The sequence below is a fragment of the Arachis duranensis genome, chromosome 9, assembly GCF_000817695.3.
Source record: "Arachis duranensis cultivar V14167 chromosome 9, aradu.V14167.gnm2.J7QH, whole genome shotgun sequence".
NCBI lineage: Eukaryota > Viridiplantae > Streptophyta > Magnoliopsida > Fabales > Fabaceae > Arachis > Arachis duranensis.
The window spans coordinates 106,724,559-106,744,807 of record NC_029780.3 but is presented as its reverse complement, the minus strand read 5'-3'; the positions used below and the strand labels follow the sequence as shown (position 1 = coordinate 106,744,807).

Here is a 20,249-nt window from a genome sequence, read left to right as displayed (position 1 = left end):
GAGGGTGAGGTGAACACGTCATCCACGCACAAGCGTGAGGGCTGATTGCGCCCTTCGCACAGCACCTGCATGGTTTCGGCACAACTCACTATCTGCACCATGCAATTAGCACATCCTCGGCACAACAATAGCATGAAACAGGGTTTTCGAGGCGATGCGTATGCATCGGTGACGCGCATGCGTGGGGAGGGTTGTGCGCCTCACACCCCACCAGCATGATCAAATCTCAAGGGTCATGCATACGCGTGGGTCACGCGCACGCATGACGACCCACCCTTTTTTTAGAAAATAAGAAAAAGCAATTATGACATATTTTGGCATATGTACAACCAAAATACTACTAAAAATACTTAAAATTTCATGGAAATAACCAAAATAGCCAAATTAAACAGACTAGCCTAGATGAAAACCTCATGAAACAACCATCATTCAAATACATCTAATCAAACTCAAGAAATTCATATCATATCTAATCAAAGAGATGAAAACAAAATTAAAGAAACTATAAATAAGGAAGATCATACCATGGTGGGGTGCCTCCCACCTAGCACTTTTCTTTAACGTCCTTAAGTTGGACGGTCAATGAGCTCTTGTTATGTTGGTTTGAGATTCCATTCCTTCTTGAGTCTCCATCTATGTTTGGCCTTCAAAAGTTGAGGTCCACCAATTCTTCAAGAACTTCTTCTTGGTGATCCTTATGATTATGTGTGGATGGCTCAACTCTTGAATTCTCACTAAGATACTCTGCCACACCTTAGAATCCGCTCATCTTTTCCTTGCACCATGCTTGGACCTCAAGTCTAGTTTCGGTCTCCTTGATGAACTTGAGATCTCTATTCCATCCGATGTCTAAGGTTTCATCATCCAACACTCCAAGAAGGACTTTAAGCTGGGAATCCATCTCCAAGATAGCATATTGATGTGGGCTAATGAAGTTCAATGGTAAAATTTTTACCTATTCAAATTGCTCTTGGGGTGAATTTGTTCTTCTACATTCTTGCATTAGGACCTTCATTGCTTGGTTGTCCACCACTTCCTCACCATCAATCAAATCAAATTTGGGAGGTTGGGTAAAGTCCACTTCAACATTTTGTAGCCACCCTTCATCAACCTCTTCTAAGCCTTCTTCATTATCAAACACATCAAATTTAGGAGGTTGGATGAAGTCTACATCAGTATTCACTTCTTCCGGCCCAATTTTCTCATCTTCCTCTAACAAAACACACTTTAATTGAAGAGAGAAAGGTTACAACTTCTCATTAGAGTCTTCTTGCAATAGTGGAGGTAGTGGGAAGCCCACATTATAGTCATAATCCTTCTTCACACTTAGGCCTTTATTCATACTCATCTCATGAGGGGTATCATGGTGAATCTCAACTTCAACTTCATCAATCAAATCACACTAAAAGATAGAGCAATCTTCGGGCGGATGCGTCATAGTCTCATCTAAATTGAAGCGTACCATTCTACCATCAATCTCAAAAGAGTAAGTGCCTGAAAATGCATCAAGCTTAAACCTAGAAGTCTTCAAGAAAGGCCTCCCTAATATAATGGATGATGGCTTCCCGGAGTCATTAGAGGGCATCTCAAGGATGTAAAAATCAATCGGTAAGGTTAATCTTTTGATGCTCACTAAGACATTCTCAGCAATACTGGCCACAGAAATAATGCTCTTGTCGGCTAAAACAAAACGAGCTGCCGACCTTTTCAATGGTGGAAGGTCCAATTCATTGTAAATAGACAAAGTTATAATGCTCATACAAGCACCAAGATCACACATAGAATCCACAAATTCAACATCATCTATAGTGCAAGAAACTAAGCAAGGATCGGGATCACCACATTTCTCCGGTATAGCACCCATCAAAGCAGAAATTGAGCTACCCAAAGGAATAGTTTCTAATTCATTAATCTTTTCCTTGTTCAGGCATAAATCTTTTAGAAACTTAGCATACTTAGGAACTTGGCGAATAGCGTAAAAAAGGGGAATGGTTACCTCAACCTTTTTGAAGATATCCACCATCTTGGGATTCAGCTGCACTTGCTTTTTGGTCCTCTTTGCCAAAGCTGGAAAGGGAATTGGCATGGCTTCCTTTAAAGCATCTTCCTCCTTGGGACCACTTTCTCTTGTTTGAGCGACTTCCTCTTCCACAAGTTCTTGAACTTCTTTCTCATCATCCACATCCTCCACCTCAACAATGTCTTCATCGAGAATAGCCTCCTTTGCCTTTGATTCCTTGGAACTACTCTCTTGTAGTTTGGTGTCAGACTTTAAAGAGATGGCATTGATGCTACCCTTTGGGTTGGGCAATGGTTGAGAGGGGAGTGAACTTGAGCTTGAAGGTTGGAAGGTGCTTTTGTTATTGGTAGAAGGTGGAGCCATACGAGATATAAGCTCTTGGAGGGTAGAGGTGAGTGCGGGAAGGGTAGAGTGAAGTGTGGTTTGAAGCTCCCGTTGCCCTTGAAGAATAGTGCGAAGAGTATTATCCACAGGAGCTTGGTTGGAAGAAGAAGAACGGTAGGTAATTTGAGGAACTTGTGGTTGTGTGATTTGAGGCACTTAAGCTTATCTTTAGTGTGGAGGCTGATATTTTTTGCCTTGGTTTTGTGGTTGAAATGATTGATTTTGTTTGTTGTGGTATGGTTAAAACTTGTTGTTTCCTCTTTGATTTGAACTATCTCTCCACCCTTGATTGGAATTGCCTTGCCAACCTTGGTTTTGCCACCCTTGGTTATAATTACCCCCTTGTTGATAGGGGCCTTGATTGGAATGGTTGAAGTAAGCATTGGTGGCTGCCAAGGTATTGTCCTCTTGGAGTTGCGAACATTCATCGTATAATGAGAGTTGCAAGCACAAACTCCACATGCTCTTTGTAGAGCTACCATTTGGTATTGTTGTTGTGGAGGAGGTTGTTGTTGATTAAGATGGATTTGCTTGAGAATGGTGGTCATCTCCCCTAAGGTCTTGGTGAGTGCATGCTCATTAGAGGAAACTTCATTGATAGCCCTTGGATGATTGTTTCTTTGTCTTGCATGTTGGGTAGATTCGGCTAAATCAGCAATAAGTTGCCAAGCTTCCTCCGCCATTTTGTACTTTGTTAAAGAGCCATTACTCGAAGCATCCAAAAGGATCTTATCTTGTGGCTTCATGCCTTGGCAAAAGTAACTAATCAACACCAAATCGTTAATCATGTGATGAGGACATGAATTAAGGAGCTTCCTAAAATGCTCCCAATACTCATAAAGAGTTTCCAAATCACCTTGAATGATGCATGAGATTTCTTTTCTCAACCTATCGATCACCTCCAGAGGGAAGAATTTGTCTAGAAATTCCCTTCGAAGCAAAACCCAATTGGTGACAACATCATCGGGTAGGGTATAAAACCACTCTTTTGCCCTTTCCTCAAGAGAGAATGGAAAGGCAAACACCCAAATAGAAACTTCATCGAAGCCCTCTCTCCTAGTGGTTGAGCATACACCTTGAAAGTCCCTAAGATGTCTAAAAGGGTCTTGAGCGGGTAGACCATGGAACTTGGAGAGTAGATTGAACAAGGCGGTCTTTAGCTCAAAATTAGCATTCAAGTCTGGATAACGCACTTGAAGCATTTGGAGAGTGAAGTCCGGAGCACCCGCCTTCTTGAGATGGCCATGGTGTTGGTATCTAAGTCAATAGAAGAGACGTCAATAGAACCAATGGAAGAGTAAACGGTTTCCCTTTAAAATAACACTACGGATAAGGTTAGTGAATTAGCGGAAGCTGCTTCACCACCCTCAAAAGCTAATCGGCGCCGAGCTTGCCTAAGATGTGATAAAGTTCTTTCAGTTTTCGGATCAAATGGGGCTAAGATCAGATCCTGTAGTGAATACATCATTCAAGAAAAGAAACATACAACTCATGACAATAAGCTATGCTAGAATAAGATGACTACTAATTACTACTACTATAACTTCAGACTAAAGACTAGACTAGCAAACAATCAACAAAAAGAGTAGATGTTCACATATAGATATATTCACAATAGGCAACAATATAACACCATTACAAGTCCCCGGCAACGGCGCCAAAACTTGATGAAGGGATAAATGTCGGTTAGGAAATTACCAAAGGATTTTCCTCAATTCAATGTCGCAAAGTATATTCCCAACCGACGAGATACCCCAAATCAAAGTTTACTAGAGTGTCACAACAATGAAATCAATAACCGGGAGTAGGATCCTGGGTCATTTTTCCAAGGACTTGCACTAAAATGCACATTGTTGGTTAGGAAAATAGGAATTTTTTTATTACTTACGAAAGAAGTAAAATGACAAGTATATAAAAGCAACAAACAACTAACAATTAGATTGAGATAACTAGAAATATCAATCAAGCATTAACTAACGAACAAGCATGCATTAGAATAACTACAACTAAAGGCATATGAGAATAAGAGATATGAAATGAGAATGAGAAAACTAGGAATTCCAAACTAGTAAAAGCGAGTAACAATTAATCAATATAGGGGTCTTGGCTAGGGGAGAGAATTGGAGTTCCTATTCTTATTGTCATCATCAATTGTGATGAGAATTGTCTATTGCTTCCACTTAGTTATCCTCTAATAATTGAAGGAAAGTCAAGTAGGTACGATTAACTTGAGTTCACAAGTCTTAGTCAACTCCTAGTGAAAGACTAGCTTTGGTGAAGTTCAAGCTAACAAGCAACTTCCAACACTCAATCAACCATAGGCCTTAACAATTCAAGAGTTTCCAATACTCAACCCCAAAGCCAAGAGTAGAAATCTACTCCATAATCATAAAAGACATTTTCACAAACACCTTGTGTGCACTAAAAGAAGACATTATAAAATTGAGAAATAAAATCAAATCAAAGCTACCCACTAACAATAATTGCTAATAATGAACCAAATAACATCAATGGGCATGAAAAAAAGTTCAATGCATTATTAGAAGTCAAAATCCAACAAGATTCAAAATCAAAATCAAAACAAGTAAAATTGCAAGAGTATTAAGTAGAATTTGAGAGTAGAAACTACAATTAAAATAACAAGAACTGAAAATCAAAAGGATTTAATTCAAGGATTCAAATGAAAATGAACAAGAACACTAAAACCCTAGAGAGAAGTGAGAGTTTTTCTCTCTAGAATTCAAAACTATCTAAAAACTAAGCTAATGGAATGTGTGTCTCATCTTCCTTCACTCCTAGCCTCTAATATGCAGACTGGACTCCAAACTGGGCCAGAATTAAGCTCTGAAATTGCCCCCATCATGTTCTCTTTAGTGAGACACGTGCCGCTTGTCACGCGTACGCGTCATCTACGCGTATGCGTCGTAGAACTTTGCACAAGGTCACGCGTACGCGTCGGTGGACGATGCTTCTGGTCACTTAACACACGTATCGCGGCATCGAATGACAATAAGAGAGGATTAAGAATTAGCATTTTTAAGGCCAAAGAAGCATGTTTGGAACCATAACACACAATTAGGAAGAAATCTTAAAAACATGCAATTTACATGAATAAGTGTGACAAAAGTTGACAAAATCCACTCAACTCCATCCAAAATAAACCATAAAATTGTAGTTTATCAATGCCTCTAGAGGTTAGCTTGAAACCTCGAAATCTCCCTCTTTGAATTTCTTACGCGCATTTTTTGGGATTAAGTTGCATACTATGATGTTGTAGTTGATCAAATATCTTTTCGACATTGGTATTGTGGGATTTTCCTTGTGTTGTCTTAACCGCCATATCATCGACATATACCTCAATGTTTTTGCTTATTTGTTTAGCAAAAACTTTATCCATTAAGCGCTGGTAAGTAGCACCTACATTCTTTAGTCTAAAAGGCATGACTTTGTGACAATAATTGCCATATTTAGTTATAAAGTCTATTTTATCTTGGTCTTAGGGGTGCATTGGAATTTAGTTATAACCAGAGTAAGTATCCATGAAACTTAAAAGACCAAAGCCTGATGCGTTATCTACCAATTTACCAATGCATGAGAGAGGATAAACACATTTTGGATTTGCTTTATTTAAATTTGTGAAGTCTACACACATGCGCTACTTACCTGAGGCCTTCCTTACCATAACAACATTGGATAGTCGTTTGGTGAAACGAACTTCTCGGATGAATTCTGCTACGACGAGCTTTTGAGTTTCTTCTAAAGAGGATGCTTTCTTGTACTTGCCCAGGTTCCGTTTCTTTTGAGCTATAGGTCAGACAGTTGGGTTGATTTGCAGCTTGTGGCATATGAAACTGGGGTCGATACCTAGCATATTTATAGGGGGTCCAGGCAAAAAGATCTATGTTTTCTTGGATGATGTTGATGATTTGACGTTTGTCCTCTGCAGAGAGGGAGCACCCGATATAAGTAAATTTGTCAATATTATTATTAAAAATGACCTTTTCAAGATTGTCTTTTGGTGAAGGTCTCTCACGGATGTCTTCTCTAGGGTCGAGCTCAGCCAGCTTAGGTATGTTAGTGATGTTATATATAGCTTGAATTGTACTGGTATTGCTTTGAGACTTGCATTATAGCATTGTCGCGCTTCCTTTTGATCAAAATGAATCGTTACCACCTGGTTATCTTGCACATGAAACTTGATACACAAATGAACAGTGGATACTATAGCACCAAAAGAATTTAAAGAAGGTCTACTAAGGATGATATTGTAAGGGCTTATGCATTGACCACTAAGAATTGAATATCCATTGTTTTAGACAGTGGTTGCTCGTCCAGTGTTGTTTTTAGCCATATGTACTCAAGTATAGGTACTTGTTCTCTCGAGAATCCCACAACTAGAGGATGGTTGTATTACCTTTTCGCTTAGCTTTATTTTCTAAAAAGAAGAATAAAATAATACGTCGGCACTACTGCCAACAAGGTCGAGATGGACCTTCCGTACTAAGAGATCTCTGGCCTGGATGGAAACAACAATGGGGTCATCCAAATTCGTTGCTCTAGCTTAGTAATTGGAATGCTCAAAAGTGATACTTGGTACTTATGATGGAGGTGCAACCTCGAAAGGTGTGCCTTTCACTACCAGAATTATTCGGTATGTTCTCTTCCTTGCTGAGCTGGTGAGTCCCTCACTTGTGAATCCTCCAAAATGCAGTTAATTACACCTCTCGTTTGATGTGGTTGGTACTTTGCTTTTTCCTATGCACTCGTTGTATTTTCTGATTGGTTGCCACCTATTCCAGCTGTTTTTATTGTATTCAACTGTCTACATATTTGTCTAATAGCCCCTGTCTAGTCAGTCTTTCCAGTAGATCTTTAGCAAAATCACATATTCGTTTATAGTGTGGCTAAATTTCTGATGGAAAGCACAATGCTTGGACTTGTCTATGTATTTTTAGTCTTGGTATGTTTCGGCCTTGCTTGGTGGCTTGATGATCTTAGCATTAAGGATTTCTTTGATGATATCTTCTCTTTTGATATTGAATTGAGTATATGCGTTGAATTTTGGAGCTAGTTTGAAGGGATTCTTGATGTCCTTGCTGTTTTGGGGTCTGGGGGTGTCTCTCCTTCTCTCGGTGAAGCTGTTGTTTTTCTATTCTCCAAGCTTCATGGAGTTCCTCGATCTCTATTTATCCTATGGCTTTTTTTTTCAGAACTCTGCTAGCGACTTTGGGTTAGCCACTGCTATAGTTTCTTGAAATTTTCTAGGACGAAGGTCGCTTTTGAGTGCATGTAGGTGGACATCTCGGCTAAGATCAGGGATCTCTATGGTCACCTTAGCAAACCGCATCATGTAGTCCGTAAGGCTCTCGTGTTGACCGTGCATTGTTTGATAGTACTAAGATAATCCGATCCGTGCACATATATTTTTGAGGCGGCAAAGTGGTTGGTGAAGTCCTCTGCCAAATCCTCGAAGCTAGAAATGGAACCTGCAGACAACTCAGAAAATCAAAGTAAAGCAGTACCATCTAAAAATGTTGGAAAAGATCGGCAAAGTATAAGATCATAAGCACCATTGAAAAACTTCATTCATTTGGAATTTGGTAATATGAATGTGAGGGTCTCCAAGTCCCTCGTACAGCTTGAGTGTGGTAGGTAGAACAAAGTTCTTTGGCATCTAAAATTTCATAATATCCTCCGAGAAAGGAATGGATATCGTGTTCCTTTCTTTTAGAGGTGTCACCTCTTCAGGGTGGGTATCCCGCAATTGCACGTCGTTCAGGGTTTGCATTCTTGGGATTTCCTACACCGTGTTTTCCATTCTGTTGCTGAGCCAATAGCTCGGCCATTCTTTGGACCTCGACTTGGAGTTCTGCATTTTGGGCCAACAATTCAGATTGTGTCAACTGTGGAATTTCGTTGTCAGTCTTACTGAAAGTACCTGCAAGAAAAGGGTAAGACCAAAAAGAAAATAAATATAGTGGGGTCAAGCTATCTTGGGCCCCTCGGTGTGCGCCAATATGTTCTATGTAGACTAGGGGTTCTGCCGATGTATAGCTCAGACTCCTTGAGTACTGGGCTTTACGGCGTCACTAATCTGTCTTTACTTCTTTTGTAGCTCTGGATTCCGGGGTCTCTGTAGAAAACACTCTGACACTCAAGTCAGTGAAAGACTAAATGATACTGTTCTTAATATGCTTATTCTTTTTTCCCTTTTTTCATTGTGTTTTGTTTATCAGTTTCTCCCCCATTATAGAGAGTGTAGCTTGTTGTCATGAACTGTTTTGGGCTTTGTGGTGCCTACTATCTAAAGTGATAGTGATCCACGTACTTTTAAATTTCAAATGTCAATTTATTTTGTTGTTATCATGTGTGTACGTAACTGATGCCCTTGATGTCAGCTTCTATAAGATCGAGCTTGTGTTTTCTCTATCCGAGATATAATCTCTTGACAATTCTGATTCCGAGGATTTAGGTATGGTTTGGCAAGAATTTTACCTCTTTGGATGTTTTTTTTATTCCTTCCCGTTTCGTTGCGACCGAAAAAAATTTGATCTATACTTGATTGAGGAGAGCTCTATATGTAACACCCTAATTACCCTAAACCTTACCTCATGCCGTAAAGCAAAGGTTAATCAGAGGTCACGATAATCCTAAAGCTTATACATAAGTATATATAGAAGGAATAATAATTCTAGAAGCTCGATGAAGAAAACAGCTCAAAAACAGAGTTCAAAAAATGTGAAACGTTCACACGAAGCTATACTAAATGAGGCACAAGATAAACGTACAGATATAAACATATATATATATATATAGATATCAACGGATAATAGCTATAACGATCTAGCTACCACTCATGGAGTTTAAGCCGGCTAGTTACATATATATATGAAGAAAATAGCTTATACAAACTTTCTCTCAAATTGAGCCTCTAGGAAAAATAAATAAAAAAGTGAGAGATCTTAAATAAAATACTCAAAAAAATTTAAAACAAGATAGAGATCCTCTGCTCTGTCACCACCAAAGCAACTCACCGAGGTGGGTTGCGACCTGCATCTAAAAAATAACAACAGAATATGGTATGAGAACTGGAAGTTCTCAGTATGGTAATAGTGCCCAGTAATGTAAGATATAAGACTCCGAGATGCAAGAGGCAATCCTAGAACTTCATATCTGTTCATACATCGGTTCGAGCTGTAACGAACTGGGTTGGCCGACCTCTTAGGTTGGCACATGTCCGACCTCTTAAAAGGTTGGCCCATGTCTGACCTCTTAGAAGATTGGCCCATTACCGACCTCTTCTCAAAGAGGTCGGCCAAATCACCATAGAAACCCAAAGCAGGCCCAAATAAAGGAGCACAACCCAAATCTAAAGGCGGTCAGACCTTAGAAAGATAAGGCGGCTCCCTAAAGGATAAGATGACTTCACTCAAAGATAAGATAAGATAAGATAACTATCTTATCTCCAGAAAGGTCACCCCTCACCATTATAAATACACTGGAGCACCTAGGTATAACTCATACTCTGATTCTACTAAAAACTTGCTTAATACCCTTGCTAACTTAAGCATCGGAGTCTCTTGCAGGTACCACCACCCTCCGGTGACGTAGGATTAGCACCACCACCAAGTCCAACACCAACCACCATCATCAAGTCAGACACGACAGCTCTGACCAGTACAAAAGATCTCATCCGAGATTGACCTACAATTTCAGGTAACCCTTGGAACATTGGCGCCGTTGCCGGGGAACCTGGAAGTCATCCCATCACCATGGCGGACAACGACCATGATTCTGATCTAGAAAACAGAACGCCGCATAAAAACGCGGACGCCACCTCTAAATGCACACCCCAAAACGGGGGAGATAAGCAACCTCCAAACACAGAAATCATGGAGCCACTACAAGCTCAACAAAACTGCCTCCAACAACTTGAAAAAGAAGCCGAGCATCAACGAGTAGCCAAGAGGGACCTTTGAAGAGAAACCAGGCGACGCCGAGAACTAGAGGATAAGCTCTTAAAGCTCGAAGCCGATCTCAAAACCAAAGACCGCTCAATCCAGTCATGAAGATAGCTCCCACAAAGATCAAGACCCATTCACCAAAGAGATCATGAAAGCTAAAGTCCCAAAGGACTTCAAAGCTCCCAACATGACCTCGTACGACGGCACATCGGATCCAAGCCATCACCTCAGCAAATTCAGAAGCAGAATGTATCTCACTGACGTCTCGGACGCCATTCGATGCAAAGCTTTCTCGACTACCATAACGAAGACAACAATAAAGTGGTTCGATAGTTTGCCTCCAAGATCCATCACAAGTTTTGACAACCTTGCTAAAAAGTTTCTCGCCAGGTTCTCCATCCAGAAGGATAAAGCCAAACACGCTCCAAGCTTGCTAGGAATTAAACAAGGAGATCGGGAAAGCCTTCGCAGCTACATGAAAAGATTCAACAAAGCATGCCTTGACATACAAAGTCTTCCAACAAAAGCGGCCATCATGGGACTCGTCAATGGCCTAAGAGAAGGACCTTTCAGCCACTCAATATCCAAGAAGTACCCAACATCTCTAATCGAGGTTCAAGAAAGGGCAGAAAAATATATCAATATGGAGGAGAACTCCCGATTGGGAGATAGCTCAGAAACTGGATTTTCCTAACCCACCAAGGGACAAAGATAAAAAGTCCAAGAAAAAAGAAGATTAACTCGGTGAGAAGCCTAGAAAATACCACAATTACACCCACCCCTTCGGGTGTCTCTTGTGGATGTTTACCGAGAAATATGCAACACTGAGAAGATCTCACTACCTCGCCCAATCAAAAACAAAAGAGGGGGAAGTCAGACAGAATACTGCGAGTACCTTCGAATCTACGGACATCCTACTAACGAGTGTTTCGACCTAAAGAATGTCATAGAGAAATTGGCAAGAAAAGGGCGATTAGTTCGGTAGTTAGCCAATAAAGCAAATGAGCCAAGAAAAAGAAGAAGGGACGAAGAGGTCGGACGAGTTGAAGGTCCACCTCACACCAAAGAGGTCGAACGAGTTGGAGGTCCACCTCACACCAAAGAGGTCGGACGAGTTGAAGGTCCACCTCACACCAAAGGAGTTGGACGAGTTGAAGGTCCACTTTGCACCGAAGAGGTCGGACGAGTTGGAGGTCCACCTCACACCAAAGAGCTTGGACGAGTTGGAGGTTCACCTCACACCAAAGAGCTCGAACGAGTTGGAGGTCCACCTCACACCAAAGAGGTCGGACAAGTTGAACGTCCACCTCACGCCGAAGAGGTCAGACGAGTAGAACGTCCACCTCTCACCGAAGAGGTCGGACGAGTAGAACGTCCACCCCACATCGAAGAGGTCGGACGAGTTGAACATCCACCTCACACCCCTGAGAGACATGTTCATATGATAAATGGAGGATTCACAGGAGGAGGAATCTCTAAATCATCTCGCAAAAGACACCTCAAAGACGTATATTAAGGAAGGGAGAGAGGTTTTGAAAAGGACAATGGAGTGCGAACAAACCTTCCGAGATTTCAAAAATTCTTGGAGAAACCACCCATTCTTACCAGACCACGGGAAAGTGAAGAACTCATATTATACCTTACAGTGGGAAGTCAGGCAATAGCCTCAGCACTAGTCAGAGAAGACAAAAGTGGGCAACAACCCGTCTACTTCATCGGCAAAGCTCTACAAGGGACCAAACTAAACTATCAAAAGATAGAAAAAGTTTGCCTACGCCCTCATACTCACTTCTCGGTGACTCCACCCATACTTTCAAGCTCACACTATTAGAGTTCGGATCAACCAGCCCATAAAAGGCATCCTACAGAAAACAGACTTAGCTGGAAGAATTCTACAGTGGACAGTCGAGTTATTCGAATTTGATCTTCGACATGAAGTTCGGACAGCCATCAAATCATAGTATTTGGCTGACTTCATTATAGAGTACACTGACACCCTAGAAACTCCCACAAAATGGAATCTCTATGTGGACGACTCTTCAAACAAAACCAGGAGTGGTGCAGGTGAAATTATAGAAAGCGATCAAGGAACCCAAATCGAGCTAAGTTACCAAGCTGAATACGAGGCACTACTGGCTGGTTTAAGGCTGGCTAAGAAGGTAGGAACTTACCGTGTCCAGTGATTCACAAGTAGTCACCTCACAAATAGAAGGGAGCTACCAAGCTAAGTATCCCACCATAAAAAAAACCAGAGAACAACTCGGGTAATTTGAGGGACCCCGGACAAAACCAGAGAACAGCTCGGACAATTCGGGGGACCCTGGACAAAACCAGAAAACAGCTCGGACAGTTCGGAAAATGTGAGGTCCGACATATATCTCGGGAACATAATGCCCGAGCTGATGCCTTTTCAAAACAAGTCAGCACCAACACACCGGACAATTCGGGGGATATGAAGTCTGGCATATACTTCGAAAACAGGATGCCTGAGCTGATGCACTTTCAAAACCAAGTCAACACCTACAGCTCGGACAATTCAGGGGATATGAGGTCAAATATTCCCACAGTAAGAAAAAGAAAAATGGGGTTACTACCAAACAACTCGGGAAAATAAGGTAACAACTCGGACAATAACAGCAAAACATCAAGTGTCAGATACAGCAGTAAAAGGAAAACCCCAGGACTCACACGAAAGTCCAGGGGCACCCTTTGGAGGCAACAACAGAGCAAGAACCCAAATACAAAGTCAAAACTTTACATCAAAAGCATGCTAACTTCTACATTGCCCCACTAAAGGAGCTCATCAGTGTAACATCACCTTGGCCATTCGCAAAGTGGGGACTCGACCTCCTCGGACCCCTTCCCCAAGGATCGGGACAAGTCAAGTTCCTCATTGTAGGGGTGGATTACTTCACAAAATGGATTGAGGCAGAGCCCCTGGCTAATGCCACTGCTCAAAGAAGTTGAAAATTCTTGTACAGAAACATTGTTACAAGGTGTGGGGTTCCTTACTCTATCACCACAGACAATGGCACTCAATTCACGGAAACAGGTTTCAGGAAGTTGATGGCTGACTTGAAAATAAAACACCAATTCACATCCGTAGAACACCCACAAGCCAATGGACAAGTAGAAGCTGCCAACAAAGTCATACTAGTTGGGTTAAAACGAAGACTACAGGACGCAAAGGGAGTTTGGACTGAAGAGGTCCCACAAGTCCTATGGGCATATCGGACAAACACCACACTTCACCATGGGGGAATCACCCTTCCGACTAGCTTACGGAATAGAGGCAATGATTCCGTGGAGGCAAAAGAGGGATCCCCTAGAGTGATCCTCTACAATGAAGATACCAACTCCCAAACTCAAAGGGAGGAGCTCGACCTACTTCCAAAAGTCCGAGAAAGAGCTCGGATTAGAGAGGAAGCGTTAAAGCAGCGAATGGCCTCAAGATACAATCAGAAAGTAGTTTGGCAAAGCTTCGCCAACAATGATCTCATCCTAATCCGAAATGACATCAGAGCAGGTCGATCAGGAGAAGGAAACCTAGCAGCCAAAGGACCATACCAAGTTGTTCAGCAGTACTGAGGAAAGGTCATCACAAAATGTCCGACCTCGAGGGGCGAGAGCTACCAAGGTCATGGCATACCGGCAATTTAAGAAAGGCGCCAGGCCGAAGATCTTAAAGATTGCCCGACCTAGAAGGGTAAGCACTAACATGTACACACTCTTATTCATATCTTCATTTTATTGTTTAAAAGTTTGCAGATCCCTTAAAAATTTTCCAACCAAGACGCATTAATCTAAGCGCAAAAATTCATCGTCCGATTACAAATCTAAAGGTCGGCAAGGTGAAAACCAAATTCACCGCCCGATCACGATGAAGCTACAGGTCGGCAAAGGTGAAAATCAATTCACCGTCTGACCATGATAAAAATCGAATTCATCGTCCAAATTTCGACAAAGGTTGGCAAGGTGAAAACTAAATTCACCGCCCGACTTCAACAAGGGCGGCCAAGTGAGAACCAAACTCACCGCCCGATTTCTACAAAATCAGCAAAGATGAAAAAACGGTAAAAATAGATTAATGCAAAAAGTTATAAGAAAGTAAATCCATGTATAGAGGCTTGACGAGGTATGAAATAAAACATGGATTGCTAAGAAATAACTTAAAGACAGACCGACGTAAAGAAGTCGGACCAGTCGACCACAATAACCAAAGTTATAAAAAGTAAATCCCTGGAAAGAGGCCTGGCCAGCCCTAAAAAAGAGGATTACTAGAAATAACTTAGAAGGGACCGACGTGATGAAGTCGGCCTCTCACAAACAAAAGTTATAAAAAGTAATCCCTAAAAGAGATCTGACAAAGGTCCAAAAAAAGAGGATTACTAGAAATAACTTAGAAGGGACCGACGTGATGAAGTCGGCCTCCCACAAACAAAAGTTATAAAAAGTAATCCCTAAAAGAGATCTGACAAAGGTCCAAAAAAGAGGATTACTAGAAATAACTTAGAAGGGACCGACGTGATGAAGTTGGCCTCCTACAAACAAAAGTTATAAAAAGTAATCCCTAAAAGAGATTTGACAAAGGTCCAAAAAAGAAGATTACTAGAAATAACTTAGAAGGGACCGACATGATGAAGTCGGCCCGACAAAGCTACAAAAAGTTATAAAAGTAATCCATAAAAACAGACCTGACAAGGTCCAAATAAATGGATTACTAGAAATAACTTGGGAAGGGACCGACATTAAGAAGTCGACCCAAGCCGATTAAACCGACAGAGTTATAAAAAGTAAATCCATAAAAAAGAGATCCAACGAGGTCCAAATAAAAATGGATTACTAGAAATAACTCGAGGAGATCCGACAAGAAAAGTCGACCAACAGAAAGCATGCGCTGAAAGGGACACAACTTTGCCCAAAAAGCCACGGCTCCAAGACAAGGCTATCAAAATTGTTCAGACAAACTAAAAAGGTTCTACCAAGAACACTAAAAATTTGTCGGACAAGTTAGCCCCAAAGGTCATCTCGCCCAAATAGGAGACAGACAAAACAAGATCTGATCAAAAAGAGGTCGGACAACAAGGTACCGACACTCTATAAACATCTCACAAAGGCCAAGGAAAGGTCAAAAGGCCAAAGCCAGAAGTGCTTCACTGAAAGGTAAGAAGTCTTGAAAAAAGACACTACTTAAAAGGCAAAAGCACAAATCAAAACGGCGCTAAAAAGTCATCCAAACAAACTATAAAAAGGTTCCCCATTGGAACACTACCTAAAAAAGTTGTTGGATTATGACTAAAAAGCCCGAGCAGTGAAGACAAACAAGTCGAAAGAAGGCCGAAAAATCCCCTCAACAAACTAAAAAAGGGCAAATACCAGACTCGCACAAGGAGAAACTACTCAAGATCGACCGAAGTCAGGATGCTTGAGCACGACTTCCCCCAAAGAGATCGAAGCTCTGAAAGCACGATCTCGCGGAAAGGTTTGAACTCAAGTAGGGGCAAAGTCGTACAGGTCGACGTCAGTTAAGAAGAGGCACAAGTACGATCTCAAATAAAGAACAATCCAAAAGGTTGGGAAACAACTTAAGGCTCAAATGTGCTTAGCTAAAAGGGATACAACTCCGCTCAAAGAAGGCACAATCTGAAATAGGGCTACGAACGTCATCCGAGACTAAGAAAAGTTCTATATAAAGAACATTAAAAAGTCATCGGACAAGTCACTAAAAGCCCGGATATCAAGCCACAAGGATAACTTCGCCAAAGCAGAGGGATGTCAACACAAACTTAAAGCAAGGCGTGATCCAAAAGGCAAGGGTAGAAAACCCACATTACCACTCAAAAGAGGTTGGACTGGGAAGTACCAAACCTCTAGAAAATCTGCAAGGATTGCAAAGCAATGAAGAAACAAGCCAGACAGATGCTTGAGCACGACTTTCCCAAAAAGATCGAAGCTCTGAAAGCACGATCTCACGGAAAGATCCAAACTCAAGCAGGGGCACTGTTCATACATCGGTTCAAGCTGTAACGAACCGGGTTGGCCGACCTCTTAGAAGGTTGGCCCATCTCCGACTTTTAGAAGGTTGGCCCATGTCCGACCTCTTGGAAGGTTGGCCCATTACCGACCTCTTCTCAAAGAGGTCGGCCAAATCACCATAGGAGCCCAAAGCAGGCCCAAATAAAGGAGCACAGCCCAAATCTAAAGGCGGTCAAAGCCCAGAAAGATAAGGCAGCTCCCTAAAGGATAAGATGACTTCACTCAAAGATAAGATAAGATAACTATCTTATCTCAAGAAAGGTTACTCCTCACCATTATAAATACACTAGAGCACCCAGGTATAACTAATACTTTGATTCTACTAAAAACCTGCTTAATACCCTTGCTAACTTAAGCATCAAAGTCTCTTGCAGGTACCACCACCCTCCGGTGACACAGGATCAGCACCACCACCAAGTCCAACAAATCGAACACAGTGGCTCCAGCCACCATCATCAAGTCGGACACGACAGCTCCGACCAGTACAGAAGATCTCATCCGAGATCAACATACAGTTTCAGGTAACCCTAGGAACAATATCCATCACAAGATTCATCTTAAAGCATACCTAAAACATTAAAACATAACTTGAAACCATAATATTAAAGAGGTCTTCTAACTTAGTGGATTTCTAATCTAACAACTCTCCGCTGTCCCACAGCCTTCACCAGCCTATCCTCCATGCGATCCCATCGCCACCACCTTCCGAACCTCCTCAATCCCAGTAGAATACACAGTTAATACAATGCAAGTAAAACACATGTATAGGCATATATGTCAAGTAGTTCAAATAGGCAATTAGGCATGTTATACAATTAGGCAAGCAATTTCAAGTCGGCAAAGCAAACAAACAGATAGAATATGCACATGATGAATGTCTGTCCTACTGGCTGTGATATCATATCGTCAGTTCAACTGCCAACCTGACACATCTCCATGGAGATGTCGCCCTTCAGAATCATAATGGGAACTGATGAGCGGATATTTTATACGCTTTTTGGGGGTAATTTCATGTAGTTTTTAGTATGTTTTAGTTAGTTTTTAGTATATTTTTATTAGTTTTGAGGCAAAATTTATATTTCTGGACTTTACTATGAGTTTGTGTATTTTTCTGTGATTTCAGGTATTTTCTGGCTGAAATTGAGGGAGCTGAGCAAAAATCTTATTCAGGCTAAAAAAGGACTGCTGATGTTGTTGGATTCTGACCTCCCTGCATTCAAAATAGATTTTTTGGCATAATCAAAGAAATTGATCACGGATGCAAAATACTATCTTTGGGATGAGCCATATCTCTTCAAGAGATGTGCATATGGAGTAATCTGTATATGTGTGCCTAAAGAAGAAGCACAGAAGATCCTCTGGCACTGCCATGGATCACAGTATGGAGGACATTTTGGAAGTGAGCGAACAGCCACAAGAGTCCTCCAATGTGGCTTCTACTGGCCTACTCTCTATGAAGACTCCTGAGTGTTTGTACTTATTTGTGACAGTTGCCAAAGATCTGGCAATCTGCCTCACAGTTATGCCATGCCTCAACAAGGGATCTTGGAGATTGAGTTGTTTGATGTATGGGGTATTGACTTCATGGGATCTTTCCCACCATCATACTCAAACACTTATATTCTGGTGGCAGTGGATTATGTATCCAAATGGGTGGAAACTATTGCAACACCCACTAATGATACTAAGACAGTGCTGAAATTCCTCTAGAAATACATCTTCAGCAGATTTGGTATCCCTAGAGTACTAATCAGTGATGGGGGCACTCATTTTTGCAATAAACAGCTTTACTCTGCTTTGGTTCGATATGGAGTTAGCCACAGGGTGGCCACTCCATATGATCCACAGACAAATGGGCAACCTAAAGCCTCTAATAGAGAACTTAAAAGAATCTTGGAACGGACTGTGATTAACCGTAGAAGGGATTAGGCAAGAAGCTTGGATGATGCTCTGTGGGCATACAGAACAGCATTCAAGACTCCTATAGGGACCTCTCCATACCAGCTGGTGTATGGAAAAGCTTGTCACTTGCCAGTGGAACTGGAACATAAGGCCTACTGGATAACCGGATTCCTAAACATTGATGCCAAGTTAGCTGGAGAAAAACAATTGCTCCAGTTAAATGAGCTAGAGGAATTCAGACTCAATGCTTTCGAAAATGCAAAAATTTACAAAGAGAAAGAAAAAAGAAGGCATGATAAGAATCTATCCTCTAGAGTCTTTGAGCCAGAGTAGAAAGTTCTGCTGTTTAATTCTAGACTCAGATTATTCATCGGGAAATTGAAATCCCGGTGGAGATGTCCATATGTGATTACAAGTGTGTCACCATATGGATACGTAGAGCTTCAGGATAATGACTCTGACAAAAAGTTCATTGTTAATGGACAGAGAGTCAAACATTATCTTGAAAGCAATTTTGAGCAAGAATACTCAAAACTGAGGTTTGATTAAAGCTCAATAATAGTCCAGCTAAAGACAATAAAGAAGCGCTTGTTGGGAGGCAACTAGCCATTCACAAAGCTTATTTTTCAATTAATTGATTTTTATAGGTTCATATTAATTTTCTTCAAGGTAAAATGGCAATTGCATGAGTTCACAGAGTCACAAAAGGATTCAGAGGATAAAAACAGTAAAAAGAAGGTCACTGGTGCAAAAAAGCCAGTAAGAGTTGTTTTGGGCGTTAAACGCCCAAAAGAAGCATCTACTGGGTGTTCAACGCCAGTAGAGATAGCCATCTGGGCGTTAAACGCCAGAAAGAAGCATCTTCTGGGCGTTTAACGCCAGATTTACAGTGTCCTGGGCATTCAGAAAAATGCCTAGTGACAAAGGAGTTTTTGGCGTTTAACGCCAGTTGGAAGCAACAGCTGGGTGTTAAACGCCAGGAGAAGCTACAAATGGGCGTTAAATACCCAAAACATGCAGCGTTTGGGCGTTTAACGCCAGGATTGTAGGGAGAGGTAAATTCGTTTTCAATTCAAACTTTTTCCATTTTTTATGTTTCAATTCATGATTTCTTGCATAAACATGTTACAAACTCTCATATTCCAAACTTCAATTCCAAAAATTTTTAATCCTAATTTTTTAAATCCTTTTTCAAAGATATCAAATGTATCTTAATTCATAAACACAAATCCTTTTCAAATCCTCTCCAACTTCTTTTCAAATCTTTTTCAAAACTCAATTATCTTTTTTTAAATTCTTCTCAAATTTTTTTTAATTAATTCATCATATCCTTTTTTCAAAATTCAGATTTATCTTTTTCAAATGTCCTTCATAACTTTTCAAATTTAAAATTACATCTTTTTCCCATCATACTTATCTTTCACAAATCATATCTTCTATCTTATCTTTTTCAAAATTTTTGAAAACCCACCCATCCTTCCCTTTTAAATCCACGTTCGGCCTCTCTCCTCTCCTCCACAATTCGAAATTAGCTCTCCTTCTATCCCTCTTCTTTTCTTTCTTTTGCTTGAGGACAAGCAAACCTCTAAGTTTGGTGTATTTATTCGTGATCACTAAGCCATACCCACTAAGATCATGGCTCCTAAGGAAAAACAAACCACTCCAAGAGGCAAGAAAGAGAATATTCCAAAACCACTTTGGAATCAAGGAAAGTTCTTAACCAAAGAACATTCAGACCATTACTACAAAATAATAGGTCTAAGATCAGTGATCCCAGAAGTCAAATTCGATCTTAAAGAAGATGAATATCCGGAGATCCAAGAGCAAATTCGAAACAGGAGCTGGGAAATCCTAGCTAATCCTGAAACAAAGGTGGGAAGGAACATGGTTCAGGAATTCTACTCTAATCTGTGGCAAACAGACAGGCAGAGATTAACTGGAAC

At 41.0% G+C, this 20,249-nt stretch overlaps 1 protein-coding gene and 1 non-coding gene across 2 annotated transcripts; one reads left to right on the top strand and one right to left on the bottom strand.

The window, feature by feature from the left end:
* Window positions 1-955: 955 nt before the first annotated feature.
* Window positions 956-6,249, bottom strand: LOC107466682 (uncharacterized). The gene is made up of 4 exons (XM_016085686.1): window positions 6,068-6,249; window positions 2,652-3,661; window positions 1,463-2,460; window positions 956-1,225 (listed from the first exon to the last, which is right to left on the bottom strand). Exons 1-4 carry the CDS (start codon window positions 6,247-6,249, stop codon window positions 956-958), a joined length of 2,460 nt encoding a protein of 819 aa, XP_015941172.1.
* On the top strand, window positions 3,191-3,294 carry LOC127742112 (small nucleolar RNA R71). Its single transcript, XR_008003299.1, has one exon. It is a non-coding gene; the product is annotated as a small nucleolar RNA R71 (small nucleolar RNA).
* Window positions 6,250-20,249: the final 14,000 nt, after the last annotated feature.

Coding starts and splice junctions, on each gene's coding strand:
- LOC107466682 (XM_016085686.1), bottom strand. CDS start 6,249: ATGCCACAAGCTGCAAATCAACCCAACTGTCTGACCTATAGCTCAAAA. Junction 2,461..2,651: donor AATCAAAGAGGAAACAACAA/GTTTTAACCATA, acceptor CTATTCTTCAAG/GGCAACGGGAGCTTCAAACC. Junction 1,226..1,462: donor TTGAGATTGATGGTAGAATG/GTACGCTTCAAT, acceptor CTTCAATTAAAG/TGTGTTTTGTTAGAGGAAGA.